The sequence below is a fragment of the Haliotis rubra genome, unplaced genomic scaffold (genome assembly GCF_003918875.1).
Source record: "Haliotis rubra isolate DU_JTF1 unplaced genomic scaffold, ASM391887v1 Scf11, whole genome shotgun sequence".
In the NCBI taxonomy this organism is placed as follows: Eukaryota; Metazoa; Mollusca; class Gastropoda; order Lepetellida; family Haliotidae; genus Haliotis; species Haliotis rubra.
This window is the reverse complement of record NW_025765003.1, coordinates 2,048,582-2,074,510: the sequence shown is the minus strand read 5'-3', so window position 1 is coordinate 2,074,510 and position 25,929 is coordinate 2,048,582. Positions and strand designations below refer to the sequence as shown.

Below are 25,929 nucleotides of genomic sequence, written 5' to 3'. Positions count from 1 at the left end.
TTTCAAATTCAGCCTCTTTTTTCACTCTCAAAACACAGTATGTTTTTCTCCAAATAGACCTAGACAAGAAACCTAAAAAGCTGTAACAACTAAAATATTATTTAGGTATTTAATGTAGTAACTGTATTGATTAAATCTAGTGTTCATATTGCTTCTGGTGACAGCAAAGCATTTTTGGGTGAGACCAAAGCCTTAACTGAGGAAAATACATATACGATACATAAATATTGGTAAATAGTTTTTACACTGGCAGCCTATTTCATTGGTATTTCACTTTATCGCCACATAAATATCAAGAGCTACCCAAATGTTGTCTTATTTCGGCTAACAAAGCTGATAAGAATATTATGCATATGATCAGACGTTTCTTTTGAAAATGAATCGCACCTCAGTACGGTTTCATTCCGTCATGATTGTTTTGAATACATATTTTAATGGCGCTTGTTGAACGAACAGTCAGATAGAGTTATCTCCCCGACGCATGCGTGACAGGACCCCAATATGGCGACGAAGCATGAGTTGATAGGATGATTGAGCAAATGTTTTCAACAAGATGGAGTTATCAGATCAGGTAAACAATGCAATTCGTACACCGTCAACACGAATGATCTGTTAGACATCTGATTACACGTCTCCATGACATTGTTCTCAACGTGTATGGAAGTGAGAAGGTACCGGCACGTTCGGGTCGAAGCCAGTTTGGGTCGTCTGTCTGGACTGCAATGCAATGCCCCTGACCTTAGGCCAATTCACACAGGAAAGAAAACATGTTTACGCTCATGCTTAACACATTTGCACTTAACAATGCTCATTTCCATGTACAAAACTTCTGTTCCACGTTTCGCTTGAACGATTTGAAAATATATTGTCTCAAGTGAGTAGGTAAATTTCATTATTTCTCAAGATGGTGCAATATTTTTTAAGAGACGGTGTAGGCATGTACCATACTGTTAGTCGTTAAGACTGTTATTTTATAATGTGTACATGAACATTTTGTCCCACTTTCCATGCGTAAATATGGTCATATTTTCGAAACAACTTGCAATGTTTCACACATGTACATTTACGTGGTATCAAGTCAAAGTAATTACTTCCTTTTAATTTTTTCCTGAGAAGTTGTGCCAGATAGAAGTAGCATGAGATATTTAACAGATATTCTCACTTCATTTTGTAGCATTGATACAGCAAAACAACATCCGGCCACAGCAATGTACTCATGGGTTAGAGCAGGCCCCCAGCACACTCTTACAAAGTTACCATATTTCCTCAAATAAGTATTCCAATACTTCCAACTGAGCTGTCAAAAGAGATCCCATGTTTATATTCCAAATACATTGAGGAACAGTCAACACTGGTGTTCAAGACCATTAAGGTGCCGCAATTTGCTGTGCTTCCTTGGTCACACCTGAAATCTATGATTGTTGGTTCGGTAAGAGTTCCTCCCGTTCCCCCATCCCGAATAATATTTATAAATTAATTACTATATGCTAAAATTATTAACAAAACTTAACACAACAATTACTAGAGAACTCACAAAAATGACTAAAAGTCCATAACTTAGGTTTAGGGTTAGGTTTAGAGTTAGGTTTAGGGTTGGGGGAATGGAAGGAACTCTTTCCGTTGGTTCAAATCCTGTTCCCATCAATTATATTTTGAGGTTTGTCAGCACCATATCACTTTTATTATCAGTGTCCCATTTGGTAAACATCTGACACCTGCATGAAGCTATGATATAACTGGAAGCTGCTAAAATACCAACTCACTCAACTACAACTTGTTTGAGAGGCATTTTGAAGTTGGAGTAGTAAGGAAGGATAACAATATATGGAATATCAACTACTTTATTACAGTGGGTGATGTTTCGGTGTATCCTCTAACACCACTCTCACTGTAATAAAAGACCGCCTCCGTGGTGTAGTGGTTAGAGCGTCCGTCCGGAGAGCGGAAGGTCGCGGGTTCAATCCCCGACCGCGTCATACCAAAAGACGTTAACATATGGTACTTGTTAGTCCCTGCCTGGCGCTCGGCATTAATGGGTACAACAAGGACTAGTCGGCTCGGAGTCGGTATAATGTGTCTGAGTGGGGTATTCATGCTTCACTGCAGCATGGTATCTCAGTGGGCTAGCACTATAAAACCAGCTTAAGTCTGGGCTAGTACAAGCAGCCGCACATACACATACACACGCATGCACGTCGTCATATGAGCGAAATATTCTCAAGCATGACGTTAAACCCAATTTCACCTCACCTCACTGTAATAAAGAAGTTGTTCATCAATATATTGTAATCTTTCCTCATTCAACTACAGTCTTGCATAGAATATAGCCAGCCTAACACTGACACACTGTATTGTTTGTTGTTCTTGATAAAAAAAGGCAGAGAGACAACACAACGTAATCATGTGAAATTACAACAAAATCACTATGTGATTAGTGTTAACCAAAAGAATACAAAATTAGTATCAAATATGCTAATAACAGATATCTGTTCTGTAATTAGTAGTTCCTTGTCCAAAATGCATTTCGCTGATATGAATAATTTCAATCTAACATACCAATCAATTTATCAGTGATCTAGGCCCATTAGAGTGAAAATAGTCAATTTTATTGCGTTGCTTGCTGACCTTGTTCCTTTCATGTTATCACACCATAACGGCATGGGATAGATATCAACCACTGGTTTATGCAAACATGATTATATAGGTTACAGGCTGGGAGAGCCACATTTCCGAAACAGATAGCCAAAATTGATGTGGCTCTCCCGGCAATAGTTATGGTTGTGTGAATATGGAATGTGGGTCTCCCGGCTATGCTGTAAAAACATGCTTAGTAATTCAAACAGGTTACTGAATTTAACAAACCAAGACATGTTTTATTTCTATAATTAGCACAATATACTATACAATTATAACATATAATATTATCACATTAAAATAAATATAAATCTTAATCTGAAAAACATAATAATCATGATAATAGTTTAGTTTGTTGCCATGTGTACTTATCTTTTGAAAACTTTCTACTACATTGTGATGCGTGGACGTCCACTTCTTGGTCTATCTACGGTGACCCCAGTCTGTCTGTAGCGTTGAATAGGTCTTATAACCGTGATGTGGTGGCATCCGAGGGCATTGGCAACAGCATTGTTGACAAAGATCATTCTCGATGTTCCTAAACATTTTTTCACAACATCAAAGACACGTTGTACTTGTTTTCACTAATGCACATCAGACGAAAATGTTTTAAAAGACTGACTTCAAAGGAATGATTCTTTTACAATTTTACACACTCTACAACAGTTGTTTCTTGTTTTAATAATTGAAAAATGGTGACTTTAAATGGTTTATCTCTGTCTTAAGCAGAATTTTATTTCAACCTTTCATTTGGACATCTAAATCACTGTTATTGGTCTATTTCGGCATGGTCGAAAATAGGACAATTTAACTCTTCTGAAAAGATGCAGTTCACCTAAATATGAATGCGTTTGAGAATTTGGTTCGTGATTTGCATAAAGCTGTGTTGTTAAGTTTTCTTGTAAACTAATACCTTCTAACATATTTTTGTATGTAAGTAATTCATTGATGGTAGGAGGGAAACATTTCTTTTGGCGTTTAGCGTATGAACAGTCTTTTACCGGTTACGGTAATCCATTAATTAATTAATCTATTGGAAATGTGGCTTTACCGGCTACAGCCATGTAATTGAAATGTGGCTTTCCCGGCCTGACACCATTATTTACATGCTGCCTTGACAAACACTGTGACTTTAAAGATAAATAAACAATCCAATTTACTAGAACCATTAACCTACCGACCGCCTCCATGGTGTAGTGGTTAGAGCCAACATACATGATAATTTGCCTTTTATTGATCACTGACAGCCATACCAAAAGACATTAAAACATGGTAACCCATGGTCCCTGCCTGGCGCTCAGCATAAATGGGTACAACAAGGCTTTTTTCTATCGAGTCAGCAAATTTGTGTCTGACACTGGGTATTCGGTGTTCACAGCATGGTATCTCAGTGGGCTAGCACTATAAAACCAGCTTCAGTCTGGGCTAGTACAAGCAGCCCCACATACACATACACACGCATGCACGTCATCATATGAGCAAAATATTCTCAAGCGAGACGTTAAACCCAATTCCTCCACCACCACATTAACCTACCATGACTTTTATACACGCGCCAACATGCATGATAATTTGCCTTTTATTTTGTCGTGATTGGTACCTTTTCTCACCCATTGAGAACTTTGGTGTCCAAGTGGTCTTGGTACAGTTGTATGCTGTGGAGACCAATATTTCCAGGATCATCTGATCATGGACTGAAATCCAAATGAACATATACTTTGACTTCCATTGAGAGATTGATTATTATGTGTACAAATACTAGGCACAAAATTCAGTGACCTTCGTCGTAAACCTGATGTTAAAACATAGTCTTACAGAATCATTAGATTCATATATTTTTCGAATCTGGGGCAGTAGGGTAGCCTAGTGGTTAAACCATTTGCTCATTACACCAAAGATTCAGGTTCAATTCCTCACATGGGTGCAATGTGTGAAGACCATTTCTGGTGTCTCCAGTCGTGATATTACAGGAATATTGCTAAAAGCGACAAAACCTCACTCACTCACTCACTCACTCAACCACTCACCCACTCACTCACTCACTCTCTTTTGTCAGTCTTATTCCACCTAACCACAAGTACTTAATCATGTTAATGGACCACCAAAAACCAGAACAAGTACACAATCATATCATGATCAGTCACTGCTTTATGACACATTGCCACAATTTAATCGGGAGATTTGGGTTCAATACTGATTTTCCACTTATGATTGGTGGCAGAACCAACTGAAACTTTCATCACTTCAAGCTTTCCTCCTACATCAAGGAGATGGAGTAGCCTAGTGGTTAAGGCCTTCACTAGTCAGTCAGGCCAAAGATGTGGATTTGATTCCCTACATGGGTACAATTTGTGAAGCCCATTTCTGGTTTTCCCAAACTGATATTACTGGAGTGTCGCTGGTAAGATGTTGAAGGACTATGTATAAGTCCCATGCTGGCGCTTCAAACTTCTGCTGGTCTTTAATCTAAAGGATCTCAGCAGAGCGATGAGTTCTGGAGCCTTGGTAAACTTCAACCCCTGTTTTCCGAACTTATAGCTGCCAAATAAATAGCCAGCGTTGAACCTTTAGGTGTCTGGACGCTCTCAGAGGACATAAATATTCTGCCACTTGGGGATGAGTAGCCTTGGTCACTGAAAATCCCTTCCGTGCCGCAAACTGTCTAGTCTTATCAGGTCAGGCAACCATGTTCTTGACTGCCAGTAGGAGGCCACCAAAATCAGTTTGAGGTTCTTCGTCTGGGCGATCTGCCGTGAGGTCCTCAGAAGAAGTACAGGTGGCGGGAACACGTAGGTGTAAATACCTTCCCACAACATTGCTAGGGAGTCGAGTCCATTTGTTTGCCCACATCTACATGATCATGTTCACTTTGTTATAACTGAAATACTGTTTAACATGTTTAAAGCGACACAAAACCAAACTTACTCACTCATTCACTCATTCAGTGTTACAACAATTACATTTGTTCTTTCAGAGTGTAAGCTTTGGAGATTTCAGTGGCCTTGATGATGCTACGTTTGAGAGAGTCTACAAGATTCTCCATGGTGCTGATGGAGCCAAGAGGGTAGAGGTCAGTAGCTAAGACAGGCTGTTCTAAAACTCTTCATTCTTGTTTAGTATGAACAAAACAGTTGTGATAACTGCTTTGGTAAGCATCAGAAATGTTGAGAGTTTTTTTGTTTACATTTTTTAATTTAGACAAGTAAAATGTATTGCTTAAAAAAGGATGTCATAGAGTTTCAAATACAAAGTCTGCACATGAAAGATAATGACTGAATGAGTATACTGTCTTCATTTTTCATCACCAGTAAGACAGATTCTTGTAAGAAGGCCATTAAACTCTCATGAAAAAAATGCTAAGATCCATATTCAGACTAGTTTTGGCACAGGCTGTAATCGTGTTATATTTCAACATCAGTATGTTCTGGACCCTCAAAGCAGTTACAGTCCCATGATAGTCGTGTGAAGTTGTGGTCACATTGCCCTATGTAATATTTTGATAGTGACATGTTTTTTCTTCAGTTTCCTTGGAATGGTCCCGACCCAAACTTTCCTGAAGGTAAGGCAACATGTGCTTGTTTGAATGTTTGAGCGCAGATGCAAAAGTTCAGTATTCTCCTGAAAGCAAAATATTGCATCCTTTATATATTTTACTTGAGAAATGACTGCAAATAATGTACATTGACAGTCCTGTGTGTCTCTATTTGAAGATTTGAATTAAAATTGTCACAAATTATGTACAGCTGACACTTCTATTACGCTAAGAATATTCTGAGGTGAGGTGAAATTGGGTTTAGCGTCGTGCTTGAGAATATTTCGCTCATATGACGACGTGCATGCGTGTGTATGTGTATGTGCGGCTGCTTGTACTAGCCCAGACTTAAAGCTGGTTTTACAGTGCTAGCCCACTGAGATACCATGCCGCAGTGAAGCATGAATACCCCACTCAGACACATTATACTGACTCCGAGCCGACCAGTCCTTGTACCTATTAATGCCGAGCGCCAGACAGGGACCAACAAGTACCATTTTTTAACGTCTTTTGGTGTGACGCGGTCGGGGATCGAACCCGCGACCTTCCGCTCTCCGGGCGGATGCTCTAACCACTACACCACGGATGTGGTCAAGAATATTCTGAACATTTAGGGTGTAAGTGGTTGGGTTTCATCAGTGCAGCATTCATGTACATATTTGTGTTAGACTTGAGACTACTGGTCATAAACAGTGATACACCATCGCTTTAAGTCAAAACTTATTATTTGAAATCATTTTATTGGGGCTTTTTGTGAGAGAATTATTTGAAGTTTTTATCATGACCTTCCAAGTGAAAGACCATAATCAGATATATTGAATCTACTTTTAATACCCAAGAAGATTCAGGTTAGAATTGATCGTCAGTAACCCATGCTAGTTGTAAGAAGTGACTAAGGGGATTGGGTGGTCAGACTCTCTGACTTGGTTCACACGTCATCGTATCCCCATTGTGTAGATTGATGCTTATGCTGTTGATCACTGGATTGTCTAGTCTGACTCGATTATTTACAGACCTCCGCCATATTGCTGGAATATTGCTGAGTGGCGTAAAACTGAACTCACTTACTCACTTTTAATATTTTGAATGTTTGTAATGAAATCAGGCAAAAGAAATGTGGACTGTATTCCTTCATCTTACTCCATGCCTAAATTGCAGCCAGGGGTTTGATTTCCCACATGGGTACAATGTGTGAAGCCCTTTTCTGGTGTCCCCTGCCATGATTTTCCTGGATTATTGCTGAAAACAGTGTGTAAAACTATACTGTCTTGCATTGTTCAGTCTTTGAAACCCACTAGTTGGTCTGGTGTAAGGGTAACCCAGTGCATGATATTGTTCTGTGTTGTAGATGCTGACATTCAGCCAGGCTACATCCCTGTGGATGCAGTCCCTCCCATCCGTGGCACCCCGATCTTTGTTCCACAGTATCCTGGCATGTACCCAGTCCCCACAGTCCCAGCTGTGGTCACCCCTACCCTGTGGCCCCCATCGTCAATGGAATCGCCCTGGGGCCACCATACCATCCTCAGCCTGTTCCAGTGCCAATGGAGACCATCTATACTCAGAATGAAGGAGGCCACATAGTTACCTCCCCTCCTGGAACTGTGCTGTGCAATGGTCCTGTTGTCAGTTCCCAAGTGTATGAACTTGTTCAAGTGAGCCCCGAAAATGTTCCTCAAGCCAAAAGGGATGCAGTGTCGAGTCCCCCAGCCGAGTTTGACTTTGTGTACAGTGATCCCGGGTCTGAGGTCCCAGTGTCAACATCGACCGAGCTGATTCAACATAGTCAAACTGAACATGGTCCAAATCCAGATCAGACTCTTAGCCCTCAGTCCAGTAAAAACAGTGGCCCTCCTGACAGGACTTCTAGCATTGTCAACAATCTAGGACAGCAAGTAGAAAATATTTCAGTTAACAGTAGTGCAACCAAGGATACTAACACCAACGCTTCTCCTGATGCCAGTGTTCCAAATGACCCAAATCTTCCAGTAAAGCAGGACTCCATCCCAGTACCACAGCCCACCTCCCCTCCCAAGCCCAAATCTTGGGCAGGGCTGTTTAAAGGAAGTTCAGCCATCGTCACGTATGTAGATGATACCAAACGGGAACCGAGCCCACAGCCAACTCAAGCACCGGAGACGAAGGCGGAGGAAACCACTAAACAGCCAGTACCAGTGGCAGAGGATTCTGCTGCCGTACAGCTGGGAGGTAAGAAAATACTACAGTATCATGACTGTCAGGTTATTCAGGGGAAGAATATATCTCCAGTGCTCTGTAAATTAATTGTCCAGGGCGATGGGGTAGCCCAGTGTTTAAACTAAAGTGGTCGCTTGTCACAGTGAAGACCCAGGTTCGATTCCCAACATGGATACAATGTGTGAAGCCCATTTCTGGTGCCCCTTGTTATGATATTGCTGGAATATTGCCAAGAGCGGCATAAAACTCAACTCACTCATTGTAATTACTGTAAATGTCTTAAGAGTACAGCCCTGTTCAACAAGGGGCGGTGGGGTAGCCTAGTGGTTAAAGCGTTCGCTCGTCACGACGAAGGCCCAGGTTCGATTCCCCACATGGGTACAACTTGTGAAGCCCATTTCTGGTGTCCCCCGCCGTGATATTGCTGGAATATTGCTAAAAACGGCGTAAAACCATACTCAGACAGCCAGCCAGCCCTGTTCAACAAAACAATCTTAGTGCTATGATCAGCTCAAGTCTATTTTAAAGTATAGGAGTTGCAGTAATCTTTGCACCACAACTGTTTTGTGGAATGGGGTCATAATTACAAGGATGGGGTTATCGGACTCAATGACTTGGCTGATTGCAGGCCGTCGCCCCAATAAATGGTATTGATGCTCGTGATCATTCTGGTCCTGTATGATTGTACACCTCAAATATTTTTTACTATGGCATTAAAAGATTTCACTTAAGAATATCTGCAGATGCTAAGCAGTGTTTGCCAGTAGCTTTTCATTATTTGTGAACTGAATTATTTGGAATAGGAGAACTTTGTGACATTTTAACTATCCATTGTATGATGATTGGGGCAGTGGAGTTTTTCTAGTGGTTACAGACTTGGGTTTGATTCCCTACATGGATACAATCTGTCAAGCCTGTTTCAGGTGTAGGTGTTGAATACTGTAGTTGTCAACTGAATGTCTTGTAATTTTGTATATTTATTGGGCAGAACGAGCATGATTTTTGGGTATTCAGAAAGAGTTACACCATCAAGTAGGACCATAATAGTTTTTAAAATCATTCGCACTTTGAAAGTTCTTTATGACATGTCATGGAAACATGGGAGGTATTCATTATGTATTTTTAGGTGATCTATGTTTATTAAAAAATAGAATCACAATGTAAAAGTCTGGTCTTTATGTGAAACAAATTTCAGGAGAAAGTCATTTCGGTCCTTAAAATATTCTGTTAGCTCTGAGAATAATACTCTGTCTCCTTTAGTATAGACTAGACTTTTGAAGAATGCTGTCTACATTGTCACTGTGAAAACTTCCCATAACTGCTCACCAGAGCTCAATAATCGCAATCATGTGACTAGTGAAAAATAGTATTTGAAACTGCTAGGTGAGGAAAATTCCAAAAAGAAGAGATGGTTACAGTTTGTTGTTAATTTGAAACTGTATGGAAGTATATGTTAGATTGTAAAAACTTTTAACATGAAGTCATTATGGAAAAGCCTGATGAGCACTGTTGCATTGTAAAGAAACTCAAAGCTGAATTAATTCCAGTCAAGACAACATTGCAGATGTTGAATACTGACAATGAATAAAATGTGTTTAAAGTCTAGAAATATACTCTACCTTAGTTCAATAGGCAGAAGGGGCGGTGGGGTAGCCTAATGGTTAAAGCGTTGGCTCGTCACGCCAAAGACCCGGGTTCGAATCCCCACATGGGTGCAATGTGTGAAGCCCATTTCTGGTCTGTCCCCCGCCGTGATGTTGCTGGAATATTGCTAAAAGCGGCGTAAAACCAAACTCACTCAGTCAGTCAGTCAGTCATATTTCCTGGTTGTATCTGAAATCTGATAATGAAAGTAATGTTATTCAGTAAATATGATATACAACAATAATCATGACTTCTTTGATGGGCATTTTAAAAGTTGAGTTGATGAAGAATAATGACAGTTATTATGGATATACAACTTCTTTTATTCTGTGGAGGCAACGTTTCGACATAGGTCTCTTGCTTGACAACGACATTAGAACCTATGTCGAAACGTCGCCTCCACAGAATAAAAGAAGTTGTATATCCATAATAATTGTCATTATTCTTCAACAATAATCATGCAAATTATCTTTACAAAACTGGCTAGTAAACCAATATTGGGACTATTTTGTGTTGAAATTAGGCTAGTTGATCTTTTTTCTCATCCTCAGCACTTACTACCTTTTCTGAACATAATCGTTTACACATGCATAAGTTTATCCAAATCTTCAGCTATTTTTGGAGCAAGTACATGTACTTACCTACCTTCACTGTACTGAATGCAGTACCAGTCAAATGCCCATTTCATGAATCATGAGGCTCTGTAGATGTCACACAGAAAATAGTACAAGATCATTGGCTGACTGAACTCAGTCATCGTCAATGCAGTATCAGCTGGCTAGCAACAACCTCTTGCTTGAACCCTAGACTTATTCATTAATGTTCATAGCTTGTTAGTACCCCCAAAGAAAGTATTTGGCTATTTGGTATGATGAGGTCACTAAATGCAATATCAGCATATACAGCAACTCAGTGTTGTTGACCAGCGATTCATGTCAGCCAATCAGTTCTCCTTTTGTAGACATAGGCCCATACTGTTGGATGATATTTGGGAAAGATGAAGTCATTTCCTTACCTCAGCACAAAATATAGACCAGAAAATAACATCTGATTTGTTTTACTATAGACCATGGGTAGTATTTCTGGATGATTAGATGTTAGTTATTCTGGATGATTAGATGTTGTTTGGCAAAGGTGTGGTATTTTCTTACCACACCATGATATTGCTGGAATATTGTAAAATCAAATTCACTCACTCTTACCTCGGCATAGTGTGTAGCATAAATAAAACAACATATGATCTGTTATAGTCCAGTCAGTGTTAAGTTTACTGAGATTGTTCCAAGACAATTGGATGTTATTGTTAGAAAACATGAGGTCATTTCTTACCTCAGCACGATATACAGCAGAAATTAACAGAACATATGATCTGTTATAGTCCAGTCAGTGTTCAGTGTACTGAGATTAGTTCCAATACGATTGGATGTTATTGTTAGAAAACATGAGGTCATTTCTTACCTCAGCACTGTGTTTAGCAGAAATACTAGAACATACAATCAGTTATAGTCCAGTCAGTGTTTAGAATACTAAGATCAGTTCAAGGTGATTGGATGTTATTTAGGTAAGATGAGGCCAGTCCTTACCTCAGCACAATATATAGCTCATGGATAGGGACGTAGGATCAGCTATAGTCCAATCAGTGTTTATACACTGAGATCTGTTCAAGATGATTGGATGTTATTTAGGTAAGATGAGGCCAGTACTTACCTCAGCACAATATATAGCTCATGGATAGGGACGTAGGATCAGCTATAGTCCAATCAGTTTGCAGTACACAACCTCATTTCAAGGTCACATGATGTTATTTAGGGATGGATGAGGTCACTCCTTTGGTATGCTGACTTTTCAGCAAGAAAATCGGCAAGTTCAGCAATTACAAGTGATCATGTATCAGAAAATATACTCATTGATTTTCAGCCAAATCTCATTGGACATTATTTTAAAAGTTTAGGTCACTGTTGACAGCTCAGCAGTCTCTGCACAATAAGTGAACAATTTTACAACCTGTAACCATGTTCGTTCCAGAAAGATCAATGACTTGCCCAGCAATCACAAGTGATCATGTATCAGAATATACACTCTCGTCAGTTTTCAGTCAAATCTCTTTTAATCCTATTTAGTAAGTCATCTAGGTCACTGTTTACAGCTCAGCACAAATAGCAAACAATTACGACATACAGAAAGTTCCACAATGGTTCAGTATGTCCCCCATCATTCGCCGATATTTTGAAACGATGAGGTCACAATCTGCAGTCTCAGCATACATAGGAGAAACGTTTACTGTTATATACAAACAAGTTTGAGTTTTAGTAAGTCCTGTATTACTGGAGAGTATTTTTGAACAGTGACATCACACTGCTATGTCAGCTGAATCTGCCAACTGGAGGGGACAACTAGTTAAATAACAATGGAAGAGTTGGTATATAAAGCATGACCGTACCGCTGTCAGTATCATAACCCTGTACCAGTCTCAGTAAAACTCACCATGCCAGGGATTTAGGACAAAAGCGCCGCCATGTGACAAACCACATGAGGGACCGAGCCATGTGATTGCAAATATTCACATGAGGGACCGAGCTATTTAGTATCTTGTAAAGTTGTTGAGAGGAGGCATTGCAAATATTCTACTTGGCTGACTCCATGGAAGCTACTTAGTATCTTGTAACAGTTTATTGGTCTGATAGTAGTAAAATTGTTGAAGAATTAGTGACGCTTACTTGTAGACCTAATTGGTTATCAGTGAAGATTCTGAGCAGTGACTTTCAGCTTGACCATAACCATGATAACAGGTTCATATCTCACATATTAGGAATTCATTGTATGTGATATGTATCAGTAAGTGTCAAAAGGATGAGAAGTTGTGGTTAAAACATTTGCTCATCATGCCTAAGGCCTGGGTTTGATTTCTTGTATTGCCCGTTGTGATATGGCTCAAAATGGCATAAAACAATTACTTATTGATTCTCACTTGTTATAAGGGGAAACGATGTAGATTTGGTCCCCCAAAACTCACTGATTTGGTTAATTGAATGTCCTTGTATCCCAATTGTGTGGATCAATGTTCATAATGTCAAAACACTGGATTGTCTGCTCCAGACTCAATTATGTACAGACAGCCATCAAACTGTGGCGTTACAATGACCAAATATATGGGATAAACATGAATTGAAACTTAATTGATAACATATTTTCATTTTAGCCTGTTGATTCTATTAATATCAGAAAATATACTCATTGGTTTTTAGTCAGATCTCATTGGACGTTATTTTAAAAGTTTAAGTCACTGTTGACAGCTCAGCAGTCTCCGCACAATAAGTGAACAATTTTACAACCTGTAGCCATGTTCGTTCCAGAAGGATAATTGGCTGAAACCAGCAAGTTCAGCAATCACAAGTGATCACGTATAAGAAAATACGCTCTCATTGTTGTTCAGTCAAATCTCATTTAATGCTATTTCATAAAGTCTAGGGCACTGTTTACTGCTCAGCAGCGTCAGAACAAATAGCAAACAATTAAGATCTGGTGATCAACATTTGTTCAGTAGATACCCCGTCATTGGACGTTATTTTGAAACGATGAGGTCACAATCTGCAGTCTCAGCATACATAGGAGAAAAGTTTACTGTTATATACAAACCAGTTTGAGTTTTAGTAAGTCCTGTATTACTGGAGAGTATTTATGAACAGTGACGTCACACTGCTATGTCAGCTGAATCTGCCAACTAGGGAGGGGACAACTAGTTAAATAACAATGGAAGAGTTGGTATATAAAGCATGACCGTACCGCTGTCAGTATCATAACCCAGTACCAGTCTCAGTAAAACTCACCATGCCAGGGATTCGCAGGACAAAACGTCGCCATGTGAGCAAACCACATGAGGGACCGAGCCCAAAGAGGAGGCATTGCAAATATTCTACTTGGCTGACTCCAGGTAAACTATTTAGTATCTTGTAACAGTTGTTGAGAGGAAAGTAGCACTAGTTGCTTAGCCAAACTCAAATTATGAATGTTAAGTTTGTCATTGTTCATAATTAAGGCTACTAGAATTGACAGTGATTTTCCTAGTTTTCCAAGCTTATTAGTCTTAAAAGTAGTAAAATTGTTGAAGAACTAGTGACACTTACTTGTAGATCTAATTGGTTATCAGTGAAGATGTTGAACAGTGGCTTTCAGCTTGACCATAACCATGATAACAGGTTCATATCTCACATATTAGGAATTCTTTGTATGTGATATGTATCAGTAAGTGTCAAAAGGATGAGAAGTTGTGGTTAAAACATTTGCTCATCATGCCAAAGGCCTGGGTTTGATTTCTTTTATTGCCTGTTGTGATATGGCTCAAAATGATGTAAAACACTTACTTATTCATTCTCACTTGTTATAAGGGGAAACGATGTAGATTTGGTCCCCCAAAACTCACTGATTTGGTTAATTGAATGTCCTTGTATCCCAATTGTGTGGATCGATGTTCATATTCATAATGTCAAAACACTAGATTGGTCTGCTCCAGACTCAATTATGTACAGACAGCCATCAAACTGTGGCGTTACAATGACCAAATATATGGGATAAACATGAATTGAAACTTAAATGATAACATATTTTCATTTTAGCCTGTTGATTCTATTAATATCAGAAAATATACTCATTGGTTTTTAGTCAGATCTCATTGGATGCTATTTTAAAAGTTTAAGTCACTGTTGACAGCTCAGCAGTCTCTGCACCATAAGTGAACAATTTTACAACCTGTAGCCATGTTCGTTACAGAAGGATAATTGGCTGAAACCAGCAAGTTCAGCAATCACAAGTGATCATGTATTAGAAAATACGCTCTGATTGTTTTTCAGTCAAATCTCATTTAATGGTATTTCATAAAGTCTAGGCCACTGTTTACTGCTCAGCAAGGGCGACGGGGTAGCCTAGTGGTTAAAGCGTCCACTTGTCGCGCCGAAGACCCGGGTTCGTTCCCCACATGGGTACAATGTGTGAAGCCCATTTCTGGTGTCCCCGGCTGTGATATTGCTGGAATATTGCTAAAAGCGGCGTAAAACCATACTCACTCACTACTGCTCAGCAGCGTCAGAACAAGTAGCAAACAATTAAGACCTGTGATCAACACTTGGTCAGTAGATTCCCCGTCATTGGACGTTATTTTGAAACGATGAGGTCACAATCTGCAGTCTCAGCATACTTGGGAGAAAAGTTTATGATTACATACAACCCAGTTTGAGTTTTAGTGAGTCCCGTATGCAAGCTATGCAATTTCCACTCGTCTGAGTGGTGCTCAAAGTATATGGTGTAGTCTATCAGTGGTCAGACTTCCATTTTTGTTGAAGCTGCAGTGGCTGAGATGATTCATTTCCTAAATGTGTACTAGAATATGTACATTAATCAGGAACTGTATTCCAAATATAGCATATGTTACATTCCGACCTCTTTCTAAATGGCATTGTTTATTCATAATCATATTTTGTTTATTTCATGGATAGATTCTAATGCAGCAACAAAATCTCTTATCTGATCATTCAAGAATATTTGTTACAGTGTTGCAATGTTATTGATGTTATTATGTTTTTATGTTACAGGCATGTTGAAGACACTGAAAATAAACCACGTCTCTGTGGCACTGCAACCACGAGGCCTCATCAACCGAGGAAACTGGTGCTATATTAATGCTGTATCCTTGGCAACAATCTATAAAAAATATATTCTTGGGGATTCCACCTATGCTGCTGATAAAAGGCAACTAATGGAGGGCGGTTGACTTGGTGATGTAGTCAAAGGTGTGTCGTTGTACCCAAACATGTATTGTTGTTCATTATCATGATTATATTAATCACGCGGTAGTCCTGGTCTAGACTCAGTGATTGTCTGGATGCTGTCATGTAGCTTGAATACTGCTGAGTCGGGTGAAACTAAGAACACACATATTATACTAAAGAAGTTTTCTATGAAGTTTTCATTTAGACCCGTGAAGATCTGGGGTAGAATAGGTCTTCAGAAACCCATGTGCTTGCCATAAAAGGCGACTATGCTTGTCGTAAGAGGCGACTAACGGGATCGGGTGGTCAGGCTCGCTGACTTGGTTGACACATGTCATCGGTTCCCAATTGCGCAGATCGATGTTCATGCTGTTGATCACTGGATTGTCTGGTCCAGACTCGATTATTTACAGACCGCCGCCATATAGCTGGAATATTGCTGGGTGCGGCGTAAAACTAAACTCACTCACTCACTCTGTGTCATTTAAGCCCACACTGTGGTGGCACTTTGTAAATAATCAGGTCTGTATTAGACAATCCAGTGATCAACAGCATGATCTGCGCTTTTGGGATACAATGACGTGTCGACAAAGTCAGCGAGCTAGACCACTCGATTATCTTGCGACAAGCATGGGTTGCTGAAGATCAATTGTAACCCGGATCTTCACGGGTCATAATATAGAAGTATGCTGTACAAAGATTCCCCAACACTGCACTCTTGATTTAGAAGACAGTGTATTAGAGGATAGGATAAATATGTATAATTTTACTGTGATGTAGCTGGAATATTGCTTACTGTCGCAAAATCCAGATGATAAGTGATTTATTTTTTTACACATGGCATAAAGGCATAAGAAAATAATTGATCAATACAACTATCAAAATGTTTTGAATCTTGTCAAATGAAATGGGTCTGTAGTGCAAATAGAGTAGACCGAAGATTTTAGTTTGAACAAGATATCTTACATTATCATCACTGTTTTATGGGCCGCAGTACTCACCCTTTTGTCTAGTGACTCAAGATAGTTTTTGATACTGTCATGATCACTTGCTGTTTGTCAACTTCCTGAACCTGCCCAGACACTACAAGCACTTGTTGCATGCCCTCCCTTCTTCCAACTGATGAGGAAGCTGTGTGAGTTCTCTCCCCTGATCAGAGGTCCCAGTTCAACTCCGATTCTTGACAGCTTGTGAGTAGAAAGAGATTTTTCAGCTGTGGCACAGTTGGTGTGTTCAAATGTTTCACTAGGGTAAAAAAGTATTAACAGATTACAAATGCAAGGGTAGCCTTGTTGTTCACTCATCCTGGGTTCGATTCCCCACAGGGGTACAATCTGTGAAGCCCATTTCTGGTGTGATATTGCTGGAATATTTTGCTAAAAGCGGCATAAAACTAAACTCACTCACTGGAAATATAGGTTATATGTTCAACTTATATGTTCAGAAATGTCCTTTCAAATGTGGGTCGGTGGGGTAGCCTAGTGGTTAAAGCGTTGGCTTGTCATGCCGAACACCCGGGTTCGATTCCCAACATGGGCACAATGTGTGAAGCCCATTTCTGGTGTCCCCTGCCGTGATATTGCTGGAATATTGCTAAAAGCGGCGTAATACTAAAGTCAGTCAGTCAAATGTTGAAGGATTGCGGGGTAACATGTGATGCACATCTCTGGTGTTCCACACTGTGATATTGCTGGAATATTGTTAATTTCGCTCACTCTCACCCACCCACTCACTCAAATGTTTAGAACTGTAAGTTAATAGGGCTTGAGTGTTGGTTTTTGTTGTTATTTGTGGATTGGGTGGGGTGGGACATGAACATATGTCATTGCATATGCTGTCAATCATTAATTTGAACTCAATGATAACATCGATATGTTACAACATTTCTGGATACGATTATTTAATCCATTTATTTATCGTTTGTCAGGAACTCAAAGTGTAATGTTGCTAAATTTGTTGCTTTCAGAATTGCGTTTTCCAAGAAGTTTTCACCTTGGACACGTCCACAAGGTAGTGTAACTGACAGATTGACTATAGTAACATGAAGGTGTCGTGTGTTCTTCACTTCCTGTCAGTAGTATATATTGGTTAAAAAAACAATGGTCATTCTGAGTAAATGTACAGGTAAAATACAAGCTGAAAAATATCTTTTCAGATAAGCAGCAAGAGTGGCCTCACATTCACAGAACACAATGCAGTCACTGTGCATACCAGGTTTTCCTGGTTGTACTAGGGGTAGAGGTGTAGCCCACTGGTTAAACCATTTCCTTGTAATGTCAAGGAACCATGTTTAATTCCCGATATGGGTACAAAGTGTAAAGCCCCTTCCTGGTTTCCTCCAGGTGTGATATTGCTGGAATGCTGCTAAAATTGGCATTAAACCATGCTCAGTCACCCATTTTTGATACTGCAAACAAGCAACGGGTCAAGGCTCTGTGACCCATTTCTGGTGTTCCCCGCCGTGATGTTGCTGGAGTATTACTAAAAGCGACGTAAACCAAACTCAGTCAGTCAGTCCAGGCTCTGTGAACTGGTTGATAGCGTGTCACGACACCCTCATCACTATTAACATGGATTATATTTGCAGCCCGTGGGGGAAAGAAGGTTCCAGAACTCATCCCAGGGTCACCTTTTGAGCCAAACAATGTCTACCAGATGCTGCAGGTTATAGAGGCTAACCCATCATTCAAGGTAAGACATTGGTTGGCTTGGTTGCTGAGCCTGATACAGCCTGAGTCTTGGGGTGTGTGAAGCTCTGCTTCTTAAGGTGCTCTCTCCATAGGGTGCCATCAGTGTTATCTCCCCTTTAATGTAGCAAACTCATCATTCAAGGTATGACATGACTGGTTAGCTGGGTTCATTGGTAGGTTCCACCCGTGAAGATCCGGGTTAGAATATTGATCTTCAGTAACCCATGCTTGTCATAAGAGGCGACTAATGAAATCGGGTGGTCAGACTCGCTGACTTGGTTGACACATGTCATCGGTTCCCAATTGCGTAGATCGATGCTCATGTTGTTGACCACTGGATTGTCTGGTCCAGACTCGATTATTTACATACCGCCGCCATATAGCTGGAATATTGCTGAGTGTGGTGTAAAACTAAACTCACTCACTTGCTCATTGGTAGGTTCAGGTTCTCCAAGGTTCTCTCTTCATAGGTCTCCAGTCAGAGTTATTTCCCCTTTGCTTCAGCAGACCCATAATTCAAGGAATGACATCACTTGTCCTTTGTGTTGCCTGTGTCTGAAACAGGATTCTTGGGGTAGTTGTTCAGCTATGCTTCTCAAGGTGCACTTTTCACAGGTTACCATCTGTATCATCTCCCCTTTTCTGCAGCAGACCCACAATTCAAACTTAGGCCTTACTTGTCCCTTGGGTTGCCTGAACTTGATACAGGATTTGGGGTGAAGCTTCAGTTCTTTAGCTTGGCTGTGCACTGTCTGCCAGGTGCAGGTCACAGTGCGAGTTATCTCCCCTTTATGTGACATGACTTGCGCCAAGCCAAACTGACTAATGTTTCTCCCTGTTGCAGCTCGGAAAACAGGAGGATGCAGAGGAGTTTCTTAACTGTATCCTGGATGGACTTCATGAGGAAATGTCTGCTACCATAAACCTGGCCAGTGGAGGGGGTGAGTTACCTCCCTTTGATGTGAGTGTGTGTCAAGGCTTTGCTGACTTAGCATGAAACAACAAAGAAATTATCTAATTAGTCAAGTAAAGACATGTAAATGCAAAAGAGCTTCAGGTCATTCAAGGCTGGTCCGAAATATATTTACTGGAGGCTGTATGCGTGTTTGTAGAACGGGAGACAGAGGATGTGCAGGAGAATGGCTACGTGGATGATGAGGAAGGAAGTGAGGACGAGGAGGACTCCTGGCAGCAAGTTGGACCGAAGAAGAAGAGCATCCTCACAAGAAGGGTGAGTTGAAGCGTAGTTTACTTCGCTGTCATCATACACAGGGTGGTGGAAGCAAACCCCATCCTCACACTCATTTGAAACCACCTCATCGTCGAATACATAGTGGTTAAAACCTAGTCCCCCTCACCCCTATCATGCCCAGGGTGCTTTGGAAACACCACCATCCTCAGACATGGGGTCAGTTGATAAATATATTCTTCAGACATATTGCTAACTGAAACATTCCTGTCTTCATTCCTGTCGTAAGAGGCAACTAATGGGATCAGGTGGGCAGGCTCACTGACTTGGTTCACACATGTCATCGTATCCCAAGTGCATAGATCGATGCTCATGCTGTTGGTCACTGGATTTTCTTGTCCAGTCTCAATTAGGTGCCGACATATAGGTGGAATATTCCTGAGTGCGATGTTAAACAACAAACCAACCAACCACATATAAGGTCAATTAAAACAGCCTTATCTTCACACATGGGGTGAAACCTAATTTCCTACACCCCTATATTTATACACAGAATCCACTGAAAGCTACACCGATATCTTCACATACAAGGGCAGTTGAAACTGTTGGTTGGTTGGTCCAGACCTCCAACTAATGAGATACAGCTAATTAGTACTATACTGTAGTGTACCGCTGTAACTGAGTGGAAGTCGTTTTAGGAATGTTCTCACCAGATTTAGATTAATTTTAACTGATTTTGTATATAGAGCCATTGTGAACTTCTTGTTATTTCTGTAGGCTGCCTTTGCCAAGACTCCAATTGCTGACATATTTGCGGGACACATCCGCTCTGCAGTGTACAAGGCTGCGTCCAAAGAGTCAGCCACACTAGAGCCATTTTTCACCCTGAAGCTGGACATCCAGGATGAGAAGATCTGGACCGTGAGGGACGCCCTGGAGGGACTGGTCACCAAGGAGGCGGTACAGGGATACCAGTGCTCAAAGACTAATCAGGAGGTATGTGTCTACCCACCTATCTCTACTTCTTCATCTTGCAAACTCCTACTTCCTTTCTTGAATTCCGTGGGGCGGTGGGGTAGCCTAGTGGTTAAGGCGTTCGCTCATCACGCTGAGTACCTGGGTTCGATTCCCCACATGGGCACAATGTGTGAAGCCCATTTCTGGTGTCCCCCTAAGTGATATTGCTGGAATAAAACCCAACTCACTCACTCACTCAGTCCATTTCTTGCATTTCAGTTTCAGATGTTCCATCATTCTCTCTATCTTCCTATCTGTTCATCTCTCTTCCTTTTTAAACACTTATGAAAGTTCTACCTTATAAAGGTTGTCAGGTTTACTCTGCCTGCCTATGACTTCCATTAAAGGGGGTGTTCAGTCAGACCATGACACATATTAGATGTGTCTTTGGTGTGTTCAACTGATTTTCCATTATACTCTGCGTTCAGCATACTGACTTGAATTATAAGGGGTGTTCAGTCTGTTCAGTGTGTTCATACCCACAGGTGGAGGTTGTGATTACGACTTACATTAAAGGGAAGTGTTCAGTGTGCCAGCCATGACTTACATTAAAGGGGATGTTAAATGGGTTCAACCTGACTCTTTGTGTCCCCAGGTGGAGGTGGTGAAGAAGATCAGCCTGGAAGAACTTCCGCCCATCCTCATCCTCCATCTTAAGTGCTTTGTCTTCGACAAGGCAGGAGGGAGTCAGAAGCTGTTGAAGAAAATTGACTTTGATGTTGACCTAAACATCACTAAAGGTAAAATATTCAGGGTTTGGAAATGGCTCCCAGCAACCGATGCCTGTTGTACAAGGTGACTGAGTGATCAGACACATTCACATGGTTCTTGGCATGTCAACGTACCCCGATGGTGTGGATTGTTGTTTGATTATTTACTAGCTGCTGTCATATCACCAGAATATTAATGAGCATAGCATTGAACTACTGACAAACAAGGTCAGATTGATCCATTCAAAGTCATTGACAGCTTGTTTTGCAGACATGGATTTGAATCTATTTGTTCCAATTATGACTCTCCAGCTATAGGTTTCCCAAGCTGGAAACTATACCTGTATATCATTAACTTATCATGTTGATATACTGAAATGTTATCAAAATTCCATCTTTGATTTGCCAGTGGACAGTGCCTACATTCTGGTATACTGAATGTCCCAGACCCTTCAATAACATATCACTGCAAGTCAGATTATACTCATAAGTAATTGTGTGCAAAGGAGAGATGGAGATAGTGGCATCACTTCTGAAAGCTGGCAACTTGGTGCAGGATAATGGAGGACTCACTCACTCCTATATTTTGTATTTCAACAGATCTGTTGTCATCAACAGCCAAGGCCAAGATCCAGCATACACATCGGTCCTACAAGCTGTTTGCAGGTCAGTTGGAGCCTTATTTCTTCAGTTATAATTTGTTTTGTCTATCTTATAAATGATAAGTCAATCCTGATTAAGCCATCCATGTTTTCATTAGTTTTCTCCCAAGAGGGGGTCGGTGGGGTAGCCTAGTGGTTAAAGTGTTGACTCGTCACGCCAAAGACCGGGTTTGATTCCCCACATTGGTACAATGTGTGAAGCCCATTGCAATATTGCAAAAGCGGGATAAAACTAAAACTAAACTCACTCACTCACTCACTTATGTTTACTACCCATGAAGATCCAGGTTAGAATAGGTCTTCAGTAACCCAAGCTTGTCGTAGGAGGCTTGACTATCGGGATCGGGTGGTCAGGCTCGCTGACCTGGTTGACACATGTCATCATATCACAATTGCGTAGAACGATGCTCATGCTGTTGTTCACTGGATTGTCTGGTCCAGACATGATTATTTACAGACGGCTGCCATATAGCTGGAATATTGCTGAGTGCACCATTAAACAACAAACCAACCAACCACTCATATTTACATCATTGTGTCTCTGCTTGCAGTTGTGTTTCACCACGGTAAGAACTCCACCGGCGGCCACTACACAACAGACGTGTTTCACCCAGGCATCAGCAGCTGGGTGCACATTGACGACGCACGTATACAGCCAGTCCAAGTCGGCAGCGTGCTCAAATACATAGCACCAAGAATGCCGTACCTGCTTTACTACCGTCGCACAGACCTCTCTTAAACACATTCGTCTTTCATAGAGATTCAGTTTGGATGTTTGTCTCTACTACAGGCATTGGACAATGGATCATGTTTGTTTGACCAACGATTGCCGCAAGATTTTGTCAAAGACCGAATCTAATTCATTCTCTTTTTGGGGAGTGTTTTCATCTGCCCTGCATTGGTGAATGTGATCTCTCTCAACTCGACTTTGTGTGAGACCACACTTGTAGATATTTTACTCTTTTTATCTAGCATTATGGAAAGTTTACCGTGTGTATGACGAACTGACTTATAACTATAACAATTGTGACATCTTGAACACGTGCATCTGGACAGCATGGAGCTGATATCGAAGTGACTGTTGACATTGGAGAACTTGTTCTGGATATTATTTAACGCTAGTCCCTTAGGTGCTTATGGACTCCAGAAAATCCAGAGTGAACATTTGATAATGGAACTCGTACGCTAATTTTATCAGCCGGCGTACTTCAAATTGTCTGGGCTGCTGAAACTCGTCTTCAGCCTTTAGGTCCATTGAAGACCTTTACGACCTATGAACTCTGTGAACTGATGCTTCTGCTTGGTAAGCACAGCCAGCATTAATATCTGGGGATGCTTTGAACATGTTTCCAAAGATGGAGAAAAAACAAAGATTGTCTTTGCATTTCATGGACGTGATTGAGCAGCTGATACTAACATAATAATTTCATAATATACAATGTAATTTCAATCATGAAATTTGCCTGTTGTCATTCTTGACAACTATGTTGATTTATATCATTAAGTATTACATGTGTGTGCTAGGGGGAGATAACTCATCCACGAAACTACTCTTTATCATTGTTTCATTCTAGAAATAGAATCTCCAAGTTAATGTTTTTTATAAGTTCTGAAACAAACAGAACAACCTTCAGGGTACTGGCATTACTGTTGCTAAGTAAAGTTTTCAATCAACTTAACATAATCTGTAATGGTTAATGTTTATTAAACCCAAGTCATATGTCAGTTTTAGCAATCTCCTGTAAACTGTGACCACCAAATCTAAGGGAATGGTGCATGAGTTCTTATGCCAATAAGACTTCAGCTCTCTTAAACAAATCTTTAAAATCACCGCCTCGATTATGAATTATCAAATACTGGCATAGAAAACTAATATTTCTCAAGTATTACTCTTTTTTTGATGTAGATGCCATAGTGCTAGAAACAACAGGGTGTGTGAAGTATCCACTTCAGTATGATGACATACCTTTATTATTTCCATTTGGAACTGCCCCTGTATGTTTTTTAGATTCATTAATCTAATATGTATTTTGGAATTCTTTTGCTGCATGAGAAAGTCGAAGCATTAATACTGATTGCAGGGATGTCAATTTTCAGCTGATCCGTGGATTTCAAATTGATCCCCCTGAAACCCCCATTCGATGACACTATATTAAGTTTTCAGCTGAAAATAGTTTTTCCTGTTGCCATCCCTGAGATTGGCTTCTTGGAATTTTTCCCTAAAGCGCTGCCATGTGTGTTTGTCAGATCAATGCTCAGAGTCTAATTTTAAGATGTGACTTCGGTAAGATGGTCAATTTATTAAACTGCCATTAACCGCTTCAGTGAAGGATGCTTTGGTGCCTGAGTTGAAAGAATAGTTTTCTGATCATGGCTGATTAAGAATGCCTGTCGCTACTGAAATATGTGTATCGCTTCAATGTACAGAGAGTGGTCTTACCACTACAAACAACCCACCTTATGACCTGACTTCAAGTGACGCTAGTGGACTCTCCGGGACACTACGAACACTGTATCTAACTGCATGTGAGTGAGTCTGAGTGCCACATTTGGGTTTATTTTTCACTAACATTCTGTTACCACTTGCAATAGGTAGAGCTACCGGTAGGGGTGGATTTGTATTTAGCATTCATGGTACAGCTTACTTGCTTGTGCCATTACTGAGCTGTATGGCGATTCTGCAGGGATATATCTATAGCTGCTCAGAGACATGTATATTTGTCAGAGACAGATAATCTGCAGGAAAAGGCATTAAATATACCCAAGTTGGAATTTCAAATTCCCAGTTTATGTTAACCATCATTAATAGTAATATAGGTTTGTAAAGGTAATTTTTCATGCACTGTTAACATGACAAGTAACAAATAGAAGGGGTTAATGGTTATTTTTACATCTTTGTTCTGAAAACAATGTTAAAATGCCTCAGAATTTAGGAAATAAGAACTTCCAAAAATTCAAAACTTTGAACTAAGTAAGGACTTTGACCCAATTTGCAAGGGTCCTTGATAAATGTGTGTAACAGTGAATTAAGACCTCTATTTATTTTAATGATAATATGGCCATGTATATTACTGTATTTCCATAGCACAAAGGGTATAAGTGCCAAAAGCACTACATTATTGTTACCCTTGCTATCTCATCACTGTTATGCCATGTTGCTCAAGATAAAATATTTAGTTCATTCATATAGTGAAATAAACAAATATTGTGAACAAACTGAACTAACTCAAAATACAGTATTAAAGAAGATTAACATGAAAAAATTAAAGCCGACCAACATGACAAATATGTGTTGCTAGATTAGACAAATAAACATTTTCTTTTTGCATTATTGATTTGTTGAAAGTAAACTATTAGTCCATTTGACCACTTTCTAAATGGCATTGTGTATTCATAACTATTGTACCTGTTGTGATCTTTGAGTGTTTACATTTTTCCAGCTGAATAAAGGTATCTTCTTTCTTTCCAATTCATGAAATGGCGGTAACTAATAGAGATCCAATTCTTTTTTTACTTTTCATTTTATTGACTACCAGTCTGCCTCTTACAGATTGCTACAAGGAAAATATCAGGAATGAGAGTGTTTATGGATGATCAACTTCTTTATTGTACAATAGTGACATTTCAGTATAGATACATATACCACTTTCATGCTTGATAATGGTATAAATATCTATACCAAAACGTCGCTATGTACAATAAAGAAGTTGATCATCTATAAACACTTGTCATTCCTATTGCTTACAACTTCCTGAATGCCTCTCAAACTGTTCACAATTGCGCAGATCGATGCTCATGCTGTTGATCACTGGATTGTCTGGTCCAGACTCGATTATTTACAGACCTCTGCCATATAGCTGGAATATTGCTGAGTGTGGCGTAAAACTAAACTC

The 25,929-nt window shown here is 40.1% G+C and overlaps 1 protein-coding gene across 1 annotated transcript; it reads left to right on the top strand.

The window, feature by feature from the left end:
- The first annotated feature begins 489 nt into the window (after nt 1-489).
- On the top strand, nt 490-25,498 carry LOC124284372 (ubiquitin carboxyl-terminal hydrolase 10-like). Its single transcript, XM_046720463.1, has 14 exons — nt 490-571; nt 5,609-5,704; nt 6,157-6,193; nt 7,515-8,374; nt 15,592-15,683; nt 16,849-16,958; nt 17,735-17,778; nt 18,356-18,459; nt 19,303-19,399; nt 19,571-19,689; nt 20,425-20,643; nt 21,260-21,404; nt 21,975-22,040; nt 22,588-25,498. The coding sequence occupies exons 4-14, from the start codon at nt 7,711-7,713 to the stop codon at nt 22,773-22,775; spliced, it is 1,848 nt and encodes a 615-aa protein (XP_046576419.1). The 5' UTR covers nt 490-571; nt 5,609-5,704; nt 6,157-6,193; nt 7,515-7,710; the 3' UTR covers nt 22,776-25,498.
- The last annotated feature ends 431 nt before the right edge of the window (nt 25,499-25,929 follow it).

Coding starts and splice junctions, on each gene's coding strand:
- LOC124284372 (XM_046720463.1), top strand. CDS start 7,711: ATGGAGACCATCTATACTCAGAATGAAGGAGGCCACATAGTTACCTCC. Junction 19,400..19,570: donor AAACCTGGCCAGTGGAGGGG/GTGAGTTACCTC, acceptor GCGTGTTTGTAG/AACGGGAGACAGAGGATGTG. Junction 22,041..22,587: donor GTCCTACAAGCTGTTTGCAG/GTCAGTTGGAGC, acceptor CTCTGCTTGCAG/TTGTGTTTCACCACGGTAAG.